At 42.8% G+C, this 14,225-nt stretch overlaps 1 protein-coding gene across 1 annotated transcript in view; it reads right to left on the bottom strand.

Annotated features, from left to right (window-relative positions):
* Positions 1–13,485, bottom strand: part of LOC141129628 (vomeronasal type-2 receptor 116-like) — a 124,639-nt gene extending 111,154 nt beyond the window's left edge. The window contains exon 1 of the mRNA XM_073617722.1: positions 11,782–13,485. Within this exon, the coding sequence (XP_073473823.1) occupies positions 11,782–12,537 (756 nt within the window). The 5' untranslated portion in view covers positions 12,538–13,485. The remainder of the gene's footprint in view (positions 1–11,781) is intronic.
* Positions 13,486–14,225: the final 740 nt, after the last annotated feature.

Genomic DNA, 14,225 nt, shown 5'->3' with positions numbered 1-14,225 from the left:
TCCGGTCCTGACCTCATTCCTTTGGCCACAATATGGGTGTTATCTCCATTATCTTTACACAGGACATTGTTTCTGGCCACATACCAGGAATAACTACGGACATTTTCCTCTATAGTCCAGTAGCAACGTTTTTTCTGGTGCAACAATTTTGTTTTCCACCCATCTTTTTTCCACCATCATCAGATTTTGACTCTATCGGGGTTCCCTTTAATCACAATCAGTCCACTCTCGAGGCTCAGCACCTTTCCCCTTCCCTCCCTTTCCAATTTTCCCTTCCTTTCCCATTTATTTTGTGGGCTCAAGCCTTCCAGGGACCCCTATATGGCTGCCCATGGCTTATCACTCACATAAATTGTGCTTAATTTTATACGACTTTTTTTTTTTTTGTTTGTCACTTCAGTCGACCATTTTAAGAGGCTTAAATCAACTTTGAAGTTAATTTATCTTCTATCTCCTCTCCTTTGTCTCATCATTGTGACACTTTGCTATATCAAAAATGATTAAAACCGGGTATTAACAAATCTGACAGCATGACTTATCACCGCCAGGGGTCTAACGTGGCCGATTAACAATATTACGTTCTTCTCTGTATACCCCAAACCGCCCCCCTCCCATCCCACCATCCCTCCCTATCCCTATCTCTCCAAGGTCTAATTCTCCCAATTCTCCTTCTCTAATCTAGACTTTCAGTTCTTTGTGGTAGCATCACATTTTTTAAAATTTTACCCAGCGTTCCCACTCCGCTAAGCTCACGGTTTCTATTTTCTCTACTGAGCTTGCCCTGATCTCCATATTATATGTTTCCTCTACTGCATCTATCCATTCCCATATCTCAGGGCTCTCCTTCCTCTGCCAATTCTTCGGGATTATTCGCTTCGCGGCATTCAGGAGGTGGGGTACCAATGATTGCTCATATTTTTTAATGTCTCCTTCTCCCCCATGAAACAAAACCTCCCAAGGATCTCCTGACACTTCTTTTCCCGTTATTTTCTTAACTAGGACAAGTATCTTCCTCCAGAAATTTTTTATTTTAGGGCATGTCCACCATAGGTGCGCCATTGTTCCTATTTCTTGGCAACCTCACCAGCAGTATGCCAACCCGTTTTGATATTTGCTTGTTATCTCTGGGGTAAGGTAACTTCTGCTAATACATTTATAGTTCATTTCTGCCGTCCGTACATCTAGAGCTGAATTGCAAATCATTTTCTCCTAATTGTGTTTTCATCTTTCTTTGTGCCTAGTTCCCTCTCCCATTTACTTATAAATGGGGGTATCTCCAGCTGATCCATCATCATCAGGACTTTGTAGATTTTTGAGACTGTATTTCTCAGATCTTCTGTATCACATAGCCTCTCAAAGTCCGTCGGTTTATCCCCTGCCCTAATCGGATTTGGTAGTTTACTCACAAAGTGACACAGCTGGAGGTACTGCCACTCATATAGCCCTCGTGTCTGCCTCCCAAATCTAATTTCCTGCAGTGTCATAATTTTGCCCTCCCTAATAATATGTCTTAATTGTGTCTTTCCCCATAGTGCATCCTTTCCTCCTATAGTTTCTAATCCTGGTAAAAAAAAATTATTGTCCGTTAGTGCCATTAAAGGTGAGTTGTAGTTTCCATTTACTTTCTTGTATACCCCGTCCCAAACTTTGAGTACATTACGTGTTATTACATGTGTATTTTTATCTAAAATTCTAGCATGTGGAGGGTTCCAAATCAAACTTCCCAGTGGTGCTTTGCTTAAGTATTCCTCTATTCTTACCCAGCGTTTTTCATTTCCTCGCTTTGCCCATTCAACCATTCTAGACAGTACCACGGCCTTATAATAATTCTGGATATCTGGCACTGCTAGACCGCCGTGTGTTTTCTTTTGTTTTAAGATCCTGAAGGAAACTCTCGTTTTTTTGTTTTTCCATATGAAACTCATTATAATTTGTTTTAACTTTCTCAAATAGTATAGGGGAAGTGGAAGCGGTATCATCTGGAACAAATATGTGATCTTGGGGAGTAGGAACATCTTAATGACATTAATACGGCCTATCCATGAGAGGGCTTTACGGGCATAATTTTTACAGTCAGCTCTGACTGTATTTAGCAAGGGTAGGTAATTTATTGTAAATATTTTCTTGGTTGAGTTAGCCAGCTTTATTCCTAGATACTTTAGTTCTTTAGTCCATCTGAAACTATGTTCTTTTTTCAGTGTGTCTATTTCTATTTTATTTAAATTTATATTTATTATTTCTGATTTTACCAAATTTGTTTGAAAGTTAGACACCTCCCCGTATTCCCTTAAGGCCTTAACTAGCTTGGGCATAGTGGTCTCAGGGTCCGAAATATAAAATAACACGTCGTCGGCATAAGCTGCGACTTTATGTTCGTCTTCACCGATCTTAATACCTCTTATTTCTGGGTCTACACGTATTGTTGCCAAGAGAGGTTCCATAGTGAGAACAAAGAGCAGCAGGGACAGAGGACACCCCTGTCTCGTTCCATTCTCCATCTCAAATGGCTGAGACATTACTCCGTTCACTCCCACCATTGCCGTAGGGTGTTGGTACAGGGTTTTGATCCACTGGATCATTTTGGGTCCAAACCCCATGGTCTCCAAGGTCTGGAACATGAACCCCCAGTCTACTCTGTCGAAAGCCTTTTCGACATCAATCGACAGTAGTAGCCCTGGGGGTCCGCTCTCACTCATTTTTTGCAACAAGAGTAGTGTCCTGACCCCTTTATCCTTCCCCTCTCTTTTAGGAACAAAACCCACCTGGTCTGGACTAACCAGAACGTTCATTGAACCCTTTAACCTCTCAGCGAGTATCTTTGCATAGAGTTTTGTGTCAGTATTAAGGAGGGAGATGGGACGGTAACTTGAACATAATGTTTTTTCTTTTCCATCTTTGAGTATAACCGTGATGGAAGCTTTTAAGGCCTCCTTACTCATCTCGTATCCTTCTCCCAACCCATTAAAATACTGACACAACCTAGGAATCAATACTACTTTAAATATTCTATAGTAAGTTAGTGTAAATCCGTCCGGGCCTGGACTTTTCCCAAGAGCCATTCCTGCTATTGCTTTTCTCACTTCTTCTTCAGAAATTGGTGTTTCCATACATTCCCTTTCCACTTCTGTAATCTTAGGCAGCATTGCCTTCTTTAAATACTTATTGTTTCTCTCTCTTTTATTATTAAGCTGAGTACCCTGTTTAGAAATTGAATATAACTCCTGATAATAGTTTTTGAAGACCTCCGCTACTTTTCTAGAGGAGTACTCTATATGGCCCTCTTTGGTCTGGATTTTTTCTATAAAGTTCCTGGCTTTCCGTTTTTGCACTTTTTTCGCTAGGTGTTTACTTGGTTTATTAGCCCAACGATACCTATCCCCTGTAATCTTCCTATATGTCGCTCTAACTTCTTGTTCCATTAAATTTTTCAGCTCTGCCCTTTTGATTACTATGTGTTTATATGTCACTTGAAACAGTTGACCTGATTGTATCTTGTGTTTCTGTTCTAGACTGGCTAGCTCCTGTTAATTTTTGAATTTTCTCACCTCTCTCTTTTTTCTTCCTTGACTCTAACTCAATAAGTACTCCTCTTATGTAAGCTTTATGGGCCTGCCATAAGGTGGACCCAGATACTTCTCCCGTGTCATTTACCGCAAAATAATCCTTCAGTTCCTTATTAATTCTATTGAACCCTTCCTCCCCCCTTATCAGTTCTTCATTTAGGCGCCATTGCCCTGAATGTCTAATCTCTTCACCTATTTTTATTTCCATGGTCATTGGGCATGGTCTGAGTAAGTTATATTTCCTATCCAGGAATCTACCACCTTCTCAATTTCCCTATGGTCCATCAGCCCATAATCAATCCGGGAGTATGACTCGTGCACAGGGGAATAAAACGTGTAGTCCCTTTTTCGTGGATGTTGCACTCTCCATATATCCACCAGCTGAAGGCTGGCGAGCTTTTGCCTGATCTTTCTTAATTGTACACTATTCTTCCCCTGCGCTCGGGCTGTACTGTCTAAGTCGGGGTCCATACAAAAATGAAGGTCCCCCATTAATATCAAATGCCCTTAACTAAACTCTGTTAATTTCTCCAAAATTTTTGCCACATATTCTATCGGGTTTTTATTTGGTGCGTAGATATTAGCTAGTGTATAATCTCTTTCATTTAATCTACCTCTTAGGAATAAGTATCTACCTTCTTTATCTACTAATCTCTCTTCCAACACAAACCTAGTTCTTTTTGCAAATCCTATAGCGACCCCCCGTGTTCTATGTGAAATAGTGTCTCCTTGGTACCAGGTCGTGTATTCCCCTGAAAATAGTCTTAATCTTGATTGATGTGATATATGTGTTTCTTGGAGGAATACCACCTTTGGTCCAAGCAGTCTAAGCTCATTAAAGATACTTCATTTTTTGTTGGCCATATTTAGGCCTTTGATGTTGTATGTTATGCATTTTATTGTGGTTAGTGTCATTTTTCTACCTCCCCGCCATCACACTCTGTCTTAGACCTTGGAGAGATATCCCATATTCTGATCATTAAAGTTAAAGTGTAACCCCTTCCCTTATTCCCCTCCCCTTCCCCTCCCTCCCTCCCCTTCTCCCAACCCCTACCTTTCCCCCCTTTGGTCTTCACTGGACCCTTAGGCCAATGTAGATCACATAAATCATAACCTTCCATTGGTCTCCACCTCTAAAGGTGGGGCTGTCGGTGTGTCAGGTCACCGGTCGTCACTGCCCCAGCAACCAAGTATACTAAACAATTCCTTGCGGCTCTCCGACTTCTTTACAAATTTTTGCCATTCCCCCCCCAACCCCCCCTCCATCCCCTTTTCTTTTTACACCAATCCTATTCCCAGTTCCATCCATTGTTAGTTGGACCAGTCCATTGTCGTGGGTACCTGTAGTCCCAGTTTCCTGCAGAATTCCTCTGGCTCCTCCTGGAATCTTAGCCTGGCAGTTCTGCCATCTTTGCTGCCCAGTAGGCAGGCGGGAAATCCCCATGTATATTTTATATTTTGGTTTGTCATTTGGTCCAGAAGGGGCTTCAAAAGACGTCTTCTTGATAATATGTCCTTGGCTAAATCTGCGAATACTTGTATCTTTGCCTCCTCATATTGGAGTGGAGTTTGCCCTCTCAATTTTATCCATATTTTTTCTTTGTCTGTGTAAAATCTAAACCTCACAATTATATCACGGCTTCTTTCTGTACGGCCAGTATCTAGCCTTCCTATCCGATGAACCCGCTCGATTTTTGGAAATTCTTCTCCTCCCAACTCCAAAAGGGGGAGAAGATGGCCGCTACGGTCTTCCTTAGGTCCTCACCTCTCTTTTCCGGGACACCTTGGATTCTCAAATTCTGTCTGTGACTTCTGTTCTCCTGGTCCTCTAACCTATAACATATTTTTATCTGGTTTTGTTGCGTTATTTTAATTTGTTCTCTTAAGTCAGAGATTTCTCGTTCCTGTTGATCCATTATGTCTTCTGCTCTCTCGACTCTAGCCGGGAGGTTACCTAGGTCTGACCTCAGCATATTTATTTCTGATTTAATTGAGGTTTCAAGTGCTTTAAACATCTCCGCAATTTCGTTTTTTGAGGGGAGTTCTAGGTCTTGTCTGTGTTCCATCATTCTAGGTGGTTCGTGTACACTTTCAATTAATGAAGACTTTCTTGATTGATTGGGAGTCTGATCTCCCTTCTCGTTTTGGCCCTTTTTCCTCTTGTCCACCATAATTGATGTTTGGGCTTCTTGGTGGGCACTCCCCGGGCTCCCCCCCTTTGCTAAGTATTGCTTAATTGAGCTCCATGTGGTATTTCCAGAGAGGTTGTCCTTTGGTGTCTTCGGTGGACCCCCTTTCCCTGCTTTAGTTGTATTTCTGCTCATTATTTATCCCAATGAGCTCTATGGATAGAGTTTTGATTGCTTTACTTTTATAAAGCAGATGAGTCTTCGTTGTTCTAGCACTAAGGCAGTTTTATATACTTGCGATTGTCTTCTCTGTGCGTTTTTTATCTCCTGCTGCCTTCTATGTCCTTTTATATCCACTCTGCAATTATGTTTCTGAGTTCTTATTCTCTCTGTTAGGGTTCATATTTTCCCCTCCAAACACCCGGCCAACTAACCCTCCGGATTCTATTTAATTAGGAACAAAGTAGGTAATCTATCAGAAATGCTATAGGGGGATTGGTGATTATCACTTCCGTCTTCGTCCCCTTTTTGGTGTATATTAATGAGGTATGCTTACAGTAGCAGTATCAATATTTTAAGTGTCCAATGTATAGTTGCAGAGATGTAGTACTTAATATGCTGTTTAGGGATAAAAAAGCTGAGTACCTCAGTGTCTAATGTAGCATGCGCGACTTTTCCTGTAGTAGATATAGTGGTATTGGTCAGGTTATTAGTAATTTACCTTAGAAAGTTTAGCCATGTGTTCCTATGCTTGTAGCTCCTGGTCCATCTAACGCCGATAGGACTGTAGTATACTGATGTGAATATTAATGGTCTTTAGCAGGAGTTTCAGATATCAGGATACTATGATGCTATCAATATTTGCTATAGTATCTTTTGATATATTTAAATCTAGTATTTCAAAGACAAGCATCCTCTTTCTTAGTTATTAATTACTATGTCCTTAGGGCGGGAATTAGGTGTCCCAGACTATGGCAGTAGTATTGCGACAGTACTAAGGGTACCGGCAGTCCTCTACAATGGTGTATCTGATCACGTTTTGGGCCTTCCTATTTTGTACCACAATAACGCCAATGTAGTAGAATCCCCGCTAGCAAACCTGCTATTCCTGGGGCGTATTTATCCTTATGCCCTACTACCACCTTAGTACCACGTATTTCCCACCACAAAAGTATTGAGTATACCTAGAGACTGGCTGTGCAATTAAGAGTACTATGCTATGATATGTCCAATCCCCTCTATATAGCCCAGCGTCCCCACTTCCGTATTTTATCGATTTATTAGAGTGTGGTGACACAGGTCAGATATAGCGAAGGTGTGCTATAATATGTTAGCCAAAGTAGTAGCCCATTACTCATCTCCCTTATATGTACCCTGTGTGCGGTACCATCGAGTACTAAAAAAAACTTTGATTGCGCTGGGGTGTAACTCCAAAGATGTTGGCGGTATTTATGGTGTTTTATATATAGTCATATTATTTCATTTCCCACAGTTCGTATCAGCCATGCATTAAATAGCAATAATAAGCCAAAGACAGTATTCATACACTATTCAAAGTAACCTTATGCGTCTGTTTCTGGCTATATGCAGTCTCTCCAACTATCACATTCAACAGCTGCCATACCTTGATGTTTCACTCCACTGGTATTCCTTCCCTTCGGAGACCGGTTTCTAATACGTTCTTACTAGGGATGAGCCGAACACCCCCCTGTTCGGTTCGCACCAGAACATGCGAACAGGAAAAAAGTTCGCTCGAACACGCGAACACCGTTAAAGTCTATGGGACACGAACATGAATAATCAAAAGTGCTAATTTTAAAGGCTTATATGCAAGTTATTGTCATAAAAAGTGTTTGGGGACCTGGGTCCTGCCCCAGGGGACATGGATCAATGCAAAAAAAAGTTTTAAAAACGGCCGTTTTTTCAGGAGCAGTGATTTTAATAATGCTTAAAGTCAAACAATAAAAGTGTAATATCCCTTTAAATTTCGTACCTGGGGGGTGTCTATAGTATGCCTGTAAAGGGGCGCATGTTTCCTGTGTTTAGAAAAGTCTGACAGCAAAATGACATTTGGAAGGAAAAAACAAATTTAAAACTACCCGCGGCTATTGCATTGCCGACAATACACATAGAAGTTCATTGATAAAAACGGCATGGGAATTCCCCACAGGGAAACCCCGAACCAAAATTAAAAAAAAAAAAATGACGTGGGGGGGTCCCCCTAAATTCCATACCAGGCCCTTCAGGTCTGATATGGATATTAAGGGGAACCCCGGCCAAAATTAAAAAAAAAAAATGACGTTGGGTTCCCCCTAAATTCCATACCAGACCCTTCAGGTCTGGTATGGATTTTAAGGGGAACCCCGCGCCAAAAAAAAAAAAAAAAAAAAACGGCGTGGGGTTCCCCCAAAAATCCATACCAGACCCTTATCCGAGCACGCAACCTGGCAGGCCGCAGGAAAAGAGGGGGGGACGAGAGTGCGCCCCCCCCCTCCTGAACCGTACCAGGCCACATGCCCTCAACATTGGGAGGGTGCTTTGGGGTAGCCCCCCAAAACACCTTGTCCCCATGTTGATGAGGACAAGGGCCTCATCCCCACAACCGTGGCCGGTGGTTGTGGGGGTCTGCGGGCGGGGGGCTTATCGGAATCTGGAAGCCCCCTTTAACAAGGGGACCCCCAGATCCCGGCCCCCCCCCTGTGTGAAATGGTAAGGGGGTACTTACCCCTACCATTTCACTAAAAAACTGTCAAAATAGTTAAAAATGACAAGAGACAGTTTTTGACAATTCCTTTATTTAAATGCTTCTTCTATCTTCCTTCATCTTCTTCTTCTTCTGGTTCTTCTGGCTCTTCTGGTTCTTCCTCCGGCGTTCTCGTCCAGCATCTTCTCCGCGGCGTCTTCTATCTTCTTCTCCTCGGGCCGCTCCGCACCCATGGCATGGGGGGAGGCTCCCGCTCTTCTCTTCATCTTCTTCTTCATCCTCTTCTCTTCTTCATCTTCTTCATCTTCATCTTCTCTTCTTTTCTTCTCCGGGTCGCTCCGCATCCATGCATGGAGGGAGGCTCCCGCTGTGTGATGGCGTCTCCTCGTCTGACAGTTCTTAAATAACGGGGGGCGGGGCCACCCGGTGACCCCGCCCCCCCTCTGACGCACGGGACATGACGGGTCTTCCCTGTGGCATTCCCCGTGACGTCACAGGGAAGTCCTGTCAAGTCACCGTGCGTCAGAGGGGGGCGGGGTCACCGGGTGGCCCCGCCCCCCGTTATTTAAGAACTGTCAGACGAGGAGCGCCGTCACACAGCGGGAGCCTCCCTCCATGCATGGATGCGGAGCGGCCCGGAGAAGAAAAGAAGAGAAGATGAAGATGAAGAAGATGAAGAAGAGAAGAGGATGAAGAAGAAGATGAAGAGAAGAGCGGGAGCCTCCCCTCATGCCATGGGTGCGGAGCGGCCCGAGGAGAAGAAGATAGAAGACGCCGCGGAGAAGATGCTGGACGAGAACGCCGGAGGAAGAACCAGAAGAGCCAGAAGAACCAGAAGAAGAAGAAGATGAAGGAAGATAGAAGAAGCATTTAAATAAAGGAATTGTCAAAAACTGTCTCTTGTCATTTTTAACTATTTTGACAGTTTTTTAGTGAAATGGTAGGGGTAAGTACCCCCTTACCATTTCACACAGGGGGGGGGCCGGGATCTGGGGGTCCCCTTGTTAAAGGGGGCTTCCAGATTCCGATAAGCCCCCCGCCCGCAGACCCCCACAACCACCGGCCACGGTTGTGGGGATGAGGCCCTTGTCCTCATCAACATGGGGACAAGGTGTTTTGGGGGGCTACCCCAAAGCACCCTCCCAATGTTGAGGGCATGTGGCCTGGTACGGTTCAGGAGGGGGGGGGGGGCCGCACTCTCGTCCCCCCCTCTTTTCCTGCGGCCTGCCAGGTTGCGTGCTCGGATAAGGGTCTGGTATGGATTTTTGGGGGAACCCCACGCCGTTTTTTTTTTTTTTTTTTGGCGCGGGGTTCCCCTTAAAATCCATACCAGACCTGAAGGGTCTGGTATGGAATTTAGGGGGAACCCCACGTCATTTTTTTTTTAAAATTTTGGCCGGGGTTCCCCTTAATATCCATACCAGACCTGAAGGGCCTGGTATGGAATTTAGGGGGATCCCCCACGTCATTTTTTTTTTTTTAATTTTGGTTCGGGGTTTCCCTGTGGGGAATTCCCATGCCGTTTTTATCAATGAACTTTTATGTGTATTGTCGGACCGGCAATTCATTAATAGCCGCGGGTAGTTTTAAATGAGTTTTTTCCTTCGAAATGTCATTTTGCTGTCAGACTGTTCTAAACACGGGAAACATGCGCCCCTTTACAGGCATACTATAGACACCCCCCAGGTACGAAATTTAAAGGGATATTACACTTTTATTGTTTGACTTTAAGCATTATTAAAATCACTGCTCCTGAAAAAACGTCCGTTTTTAAAACTTTTTTTTGCATTGATCCATGTCCCCTGGGGCAGGACCCGGGTCCCCAAACACTTTTTATGACAATAACTTGCATATAAGCCTTTAAAATTAGCACTTTTGATTTCTCCCATAGACTTTTAAAGGGTGTTCCGCGGCATTCGAATTTGCCGCGAACACCCCAAATTGTTCGGTGTTCGGCGAACTTGCGAACAGCTAATGTTCGAGTCGAACATGAGTTCGACTCGAACTCGAAGCTCATCCCTAGTTCTTACCTTTGGAGCTTGAGGATGAGAGTGCATCTCTTACCATGCCACATCCATCTGTGCTTCTATGCCTTGGAGATGGCGATATGATGCCGACTGCGTCATTTGGGACCGTGTCTCTGCAGCCCGGCTCTCGCTGGGATCTGAATTCCAGGCGCTTGGTTTGCGGTGTTTGGGCACCGCGCTCTGTTTCCTCGCCTCTGCCTCTTCCACTCGTCTTACTGTCGAAGCCAGGACGCCGGCTCACTGACACACCGCCAGCTCCTCCCTTCCTCTCTGTCATCCATCTCACGTCATCCCTCCTCGCTGACCACCAATTTTATACGACATTTGTCGTGGTATGCTCACCCATATATAGATCCTTGGCGTCCGGACGATTGTTTATTTGTATTTTATTGTAGTGTGTCTTGTCTTTGTTCTGTGCTGTTTGTGGCCACACCCAGAGACGACTTGATGCTGGCATCTCTGGTTGTTTGTCAAGTTTTCAGTGTCCCCATTTATAATCTCCCATTGAGGAGTTTTATGACTATTTTTATCTATTAATAAACTTTAAATCATTTACTATTTTCCTATACATTGTATGCTGTGTCGCTTATTTGGTCCTCTGGTTCCTTTCAGTCTTGATAAGGACAACCCGTTTTTTTTATATATATATGTTTTACAACCTTGCTCTATACAACAGATTTTGTTTACTTATTTGAACTGTTATATGTGAAAAACATGAATAAAAAACGATTGATTTAAATCTTCTGCTCTTGTTTTTTTTACTTTAGATAGTAAATCCCTTATACAGCCCACTTCTTGTTTCTTGTCTGGTCATTGGCCTAGTCTTATGACATCATGCACAGCTCTCACTCTTGTGAGAGTTTGCCAGGAAGGGAGGGGGATGAGTCAAAAGAGGTCCAATGAAAGCTGCAGAGCTGGAGGTGTGCCTCTGTGTGTCTGTGTAGATCCAGGAAGTGAACAGGCAGCAGCTTCAGCTGCCCACAGTTAAAATGGCTGCAGCCAGACTCAGTGGAGGGAGATTTCTGCAACATATTTGCCAAGTACAGAATCAGAGTATATATAAAATAATATGCAAAGTGGTTGGAGGGAAGCTTCAGAATGGCAAAGATGTTTTTATTACAAATTATATGAGCGGACTGCAGTTCCTCTTTGATGTGTCTGTTAACTTGGTGTATACAAAGCAATTAGTAAAAAAAAAAATTAAAAAATGAATAAAAGACCAATAATTTCCCATCACATTTGCATTTTTCCTGATTGCCCAGACTGAGAGAGAGGAGAGAGATGGCTGATCATTCTGATAATTATTATATAATATAGGACAGGGTCAGAGTAATATAAACACTTATTATCCAACTTACTCTGTGCTGGAATCCATCAAGTTTCGGTGTTTTCTTAAATTTACTCATGTAGTATATGATTTTTAGAGCTTTGGCCAGAACATTTACAGCCGTGTATGCATAGGAGGGTATTGGTGTACGAAGAGTAAATATGGATGACACATCTATTAAACCGGTACAAAATCCTGGCAAAAAAGAATACTCTAAATAAAAAAGCTCATTTTTCTTTTCGTTTGGGGAAAGACAATGAAAAAAATGAAGCCAAAGATCTTCCATTATCGGGTCAATTAAGCAGGCAGAGACGTTGACACCATAGGGATACATATTGACGTTTACCGGCATTTGTTGTGGCCAAAGAAATATGAAGCTGCATTTGACTTCTACAGAGTTCTTGTCATTCATACTAATTACTTTAAACCATGAAGGTGGGAAAATCAATGTGATCTCATTTAAAATCGAGGATATATCAGTAAAAAAGTCCATTGTGGCAGTTCCACACACTATGACAACTTTAGCTGTTGATTTATCAAGAATATCATTGATGTTGATATTCAGAGAATCATCTTTTTTAAAATCTTCTTGGATTTGAATGATATATTCTGTACAGATCCCGTGTTGGCTCATCATCTTACTCAGCTCTTGGGCCTCCTCATCACTGCTGCCATCCCATGCTGCTAATATTCCAACCCAGTTCCACCCCATATGCTGCAAAAGTTTTATAAGGGCTGTATAATAGACCCGATCGTCTGGGGTCATACGGAATAAAGTTGGATACATTTTCCCATCACTCAGGCGAGGGTCGGTGACTCGATAACTGATCTGGATAAAAAAAGAAAGAGAAAACCTGCGCTGGAGTTTTTTCTTTCTCCCCTTCTTTACCTACGAGTCCAAACGAGGGAGTGTTTACATCAATGCGGAAGTGTCGGAACCATCTCCAGCTGTGTGGTGAGCTGACATCTACTGTCCCTGCAGAGGGCTAAATCTGCATGCTTCTAAGACCTTGCTATAAAGGAGGTCCAACGTGTCTGGTAAGGATACATCTATTATCAACCTTCGGATGCACTGGTGGTTGGAGGTCCCTTCACGTCCCCTTATTCCTTTATACACACTAAGGAATACAATTCATGAACTTTGGATATGCGTTTTTCCTGCGACTCAGGATGCAATTTTGAACTTTTTCACTTATGACTTTGCACTTGGGTGGAATAACCTTTGTTTGTTTGTTTTTTCTTTTTTACACACCAGTTTATAACTTTATTGTTGGTTTATATGTATGCAATGGTCAATATTAGTATTTGACTGACATGTCGCTGTTTGCTCTGTAGCATAGCGACTTTCTAATTCACTCACAATTAACTTTGATGGTGTTTTTTATTTATATATATATATATATATATATATATATATATATATATATATATATACACACTAAGGAATGCAATTCATGAACTTTGGATATGCGTTTTTCCTGCGACTCAGGATGCAATTTTGAACTTTATGACTTTGCACTTGGGTGGAATAACCTTTGTTTTTTTCTTTTTTGCACACCAGTTTATAACTTTATTGTTGGTTTATATGTATGCAATGGTCAATATTAGTATTTGACTTACATGTCGCTGTTTGCTCTGTAGCATAGCGACTTTCTAATTCACTCACAATTAACTTTGATGCTGTTTTTTATTTATGTTTTTATTTATTTGTTTATCTACTTATGATAATCATGTAGTAATATAGATTTAAATATCGAATGCAAGCGCACAATTTTTTCTTTGTATGTAACTGATCTGGATAAGATATTGAGAAAAATTTTAATGGGATGACATTATACAGACCAGTTTTTCTCATCCGGGGTTCCGCGAGAAGCCTTCAGGGGTTCCGCCGCAAATCAATTTTATGGTGGATGTATACCGCCCAATATTTTCTCAGGTCTGTTCTTAATGCTCACTGACAGTCAGTATTGTCAGCTTGCATTAATACCCCATGGTTCCTCTGTAATTCTAGCTCCTATACAGTCAGGGGGGCGGAGCAGGGAGCAGTGCGGAGAGTGGGAGCTGAAGGAGGTAATTTAGATGTTTATGGCAATGCTGACCACATGGCTGGATTGGCGGGTGAGCTCTTACTATACTAATCCCAATTCAGCTGCTCTCTGCCACCCCCCTACACACACACACACACACTGTGCATCATCACAACTATAGGTTGTTATAAGACTTCTATAGCTGTGGTAATGCAGAGTGCGGGTGGGGGCAGAGAGCCGCTGGAGCACATGGCTGGAGCAGGAGGTGAATGGCACATAGCTAATATGGTTGGATCAGGGGGTGAAAGCTGTGGAGGGCAGAGAGCCACAAGGTCACATGGCACATGGCTGGATCAGGAGGTAAGAGCTGTGGAGGGCAGAGAGCCACCAGGGCTCATGGCACATGGCTGGATTGGGAGGTGAGAGCTGCAGGGGGGTGGAGAGGCAA

The sequence above is a fragment of the Aquarana catesbeiana genome, linkage group LG02 (assembly GCF_042186555.1).
Source record: "Aquarana catesbeiana isolate 2022-GZ linkage group LG02, ASM4218655v1, whole genome shotgun sequence".
Lineage (NCBI taxonomy): Eukaryota > Metazoa > Chordata > Amphibia > Anura > Ranidae > Aquarana > Aquarana catesbeiana.
The sequence above is the reverse complement of the archived record's forward strand: the minus strand, read 5'-3'. Positions and strand labels throughout refer to the sequence as shown.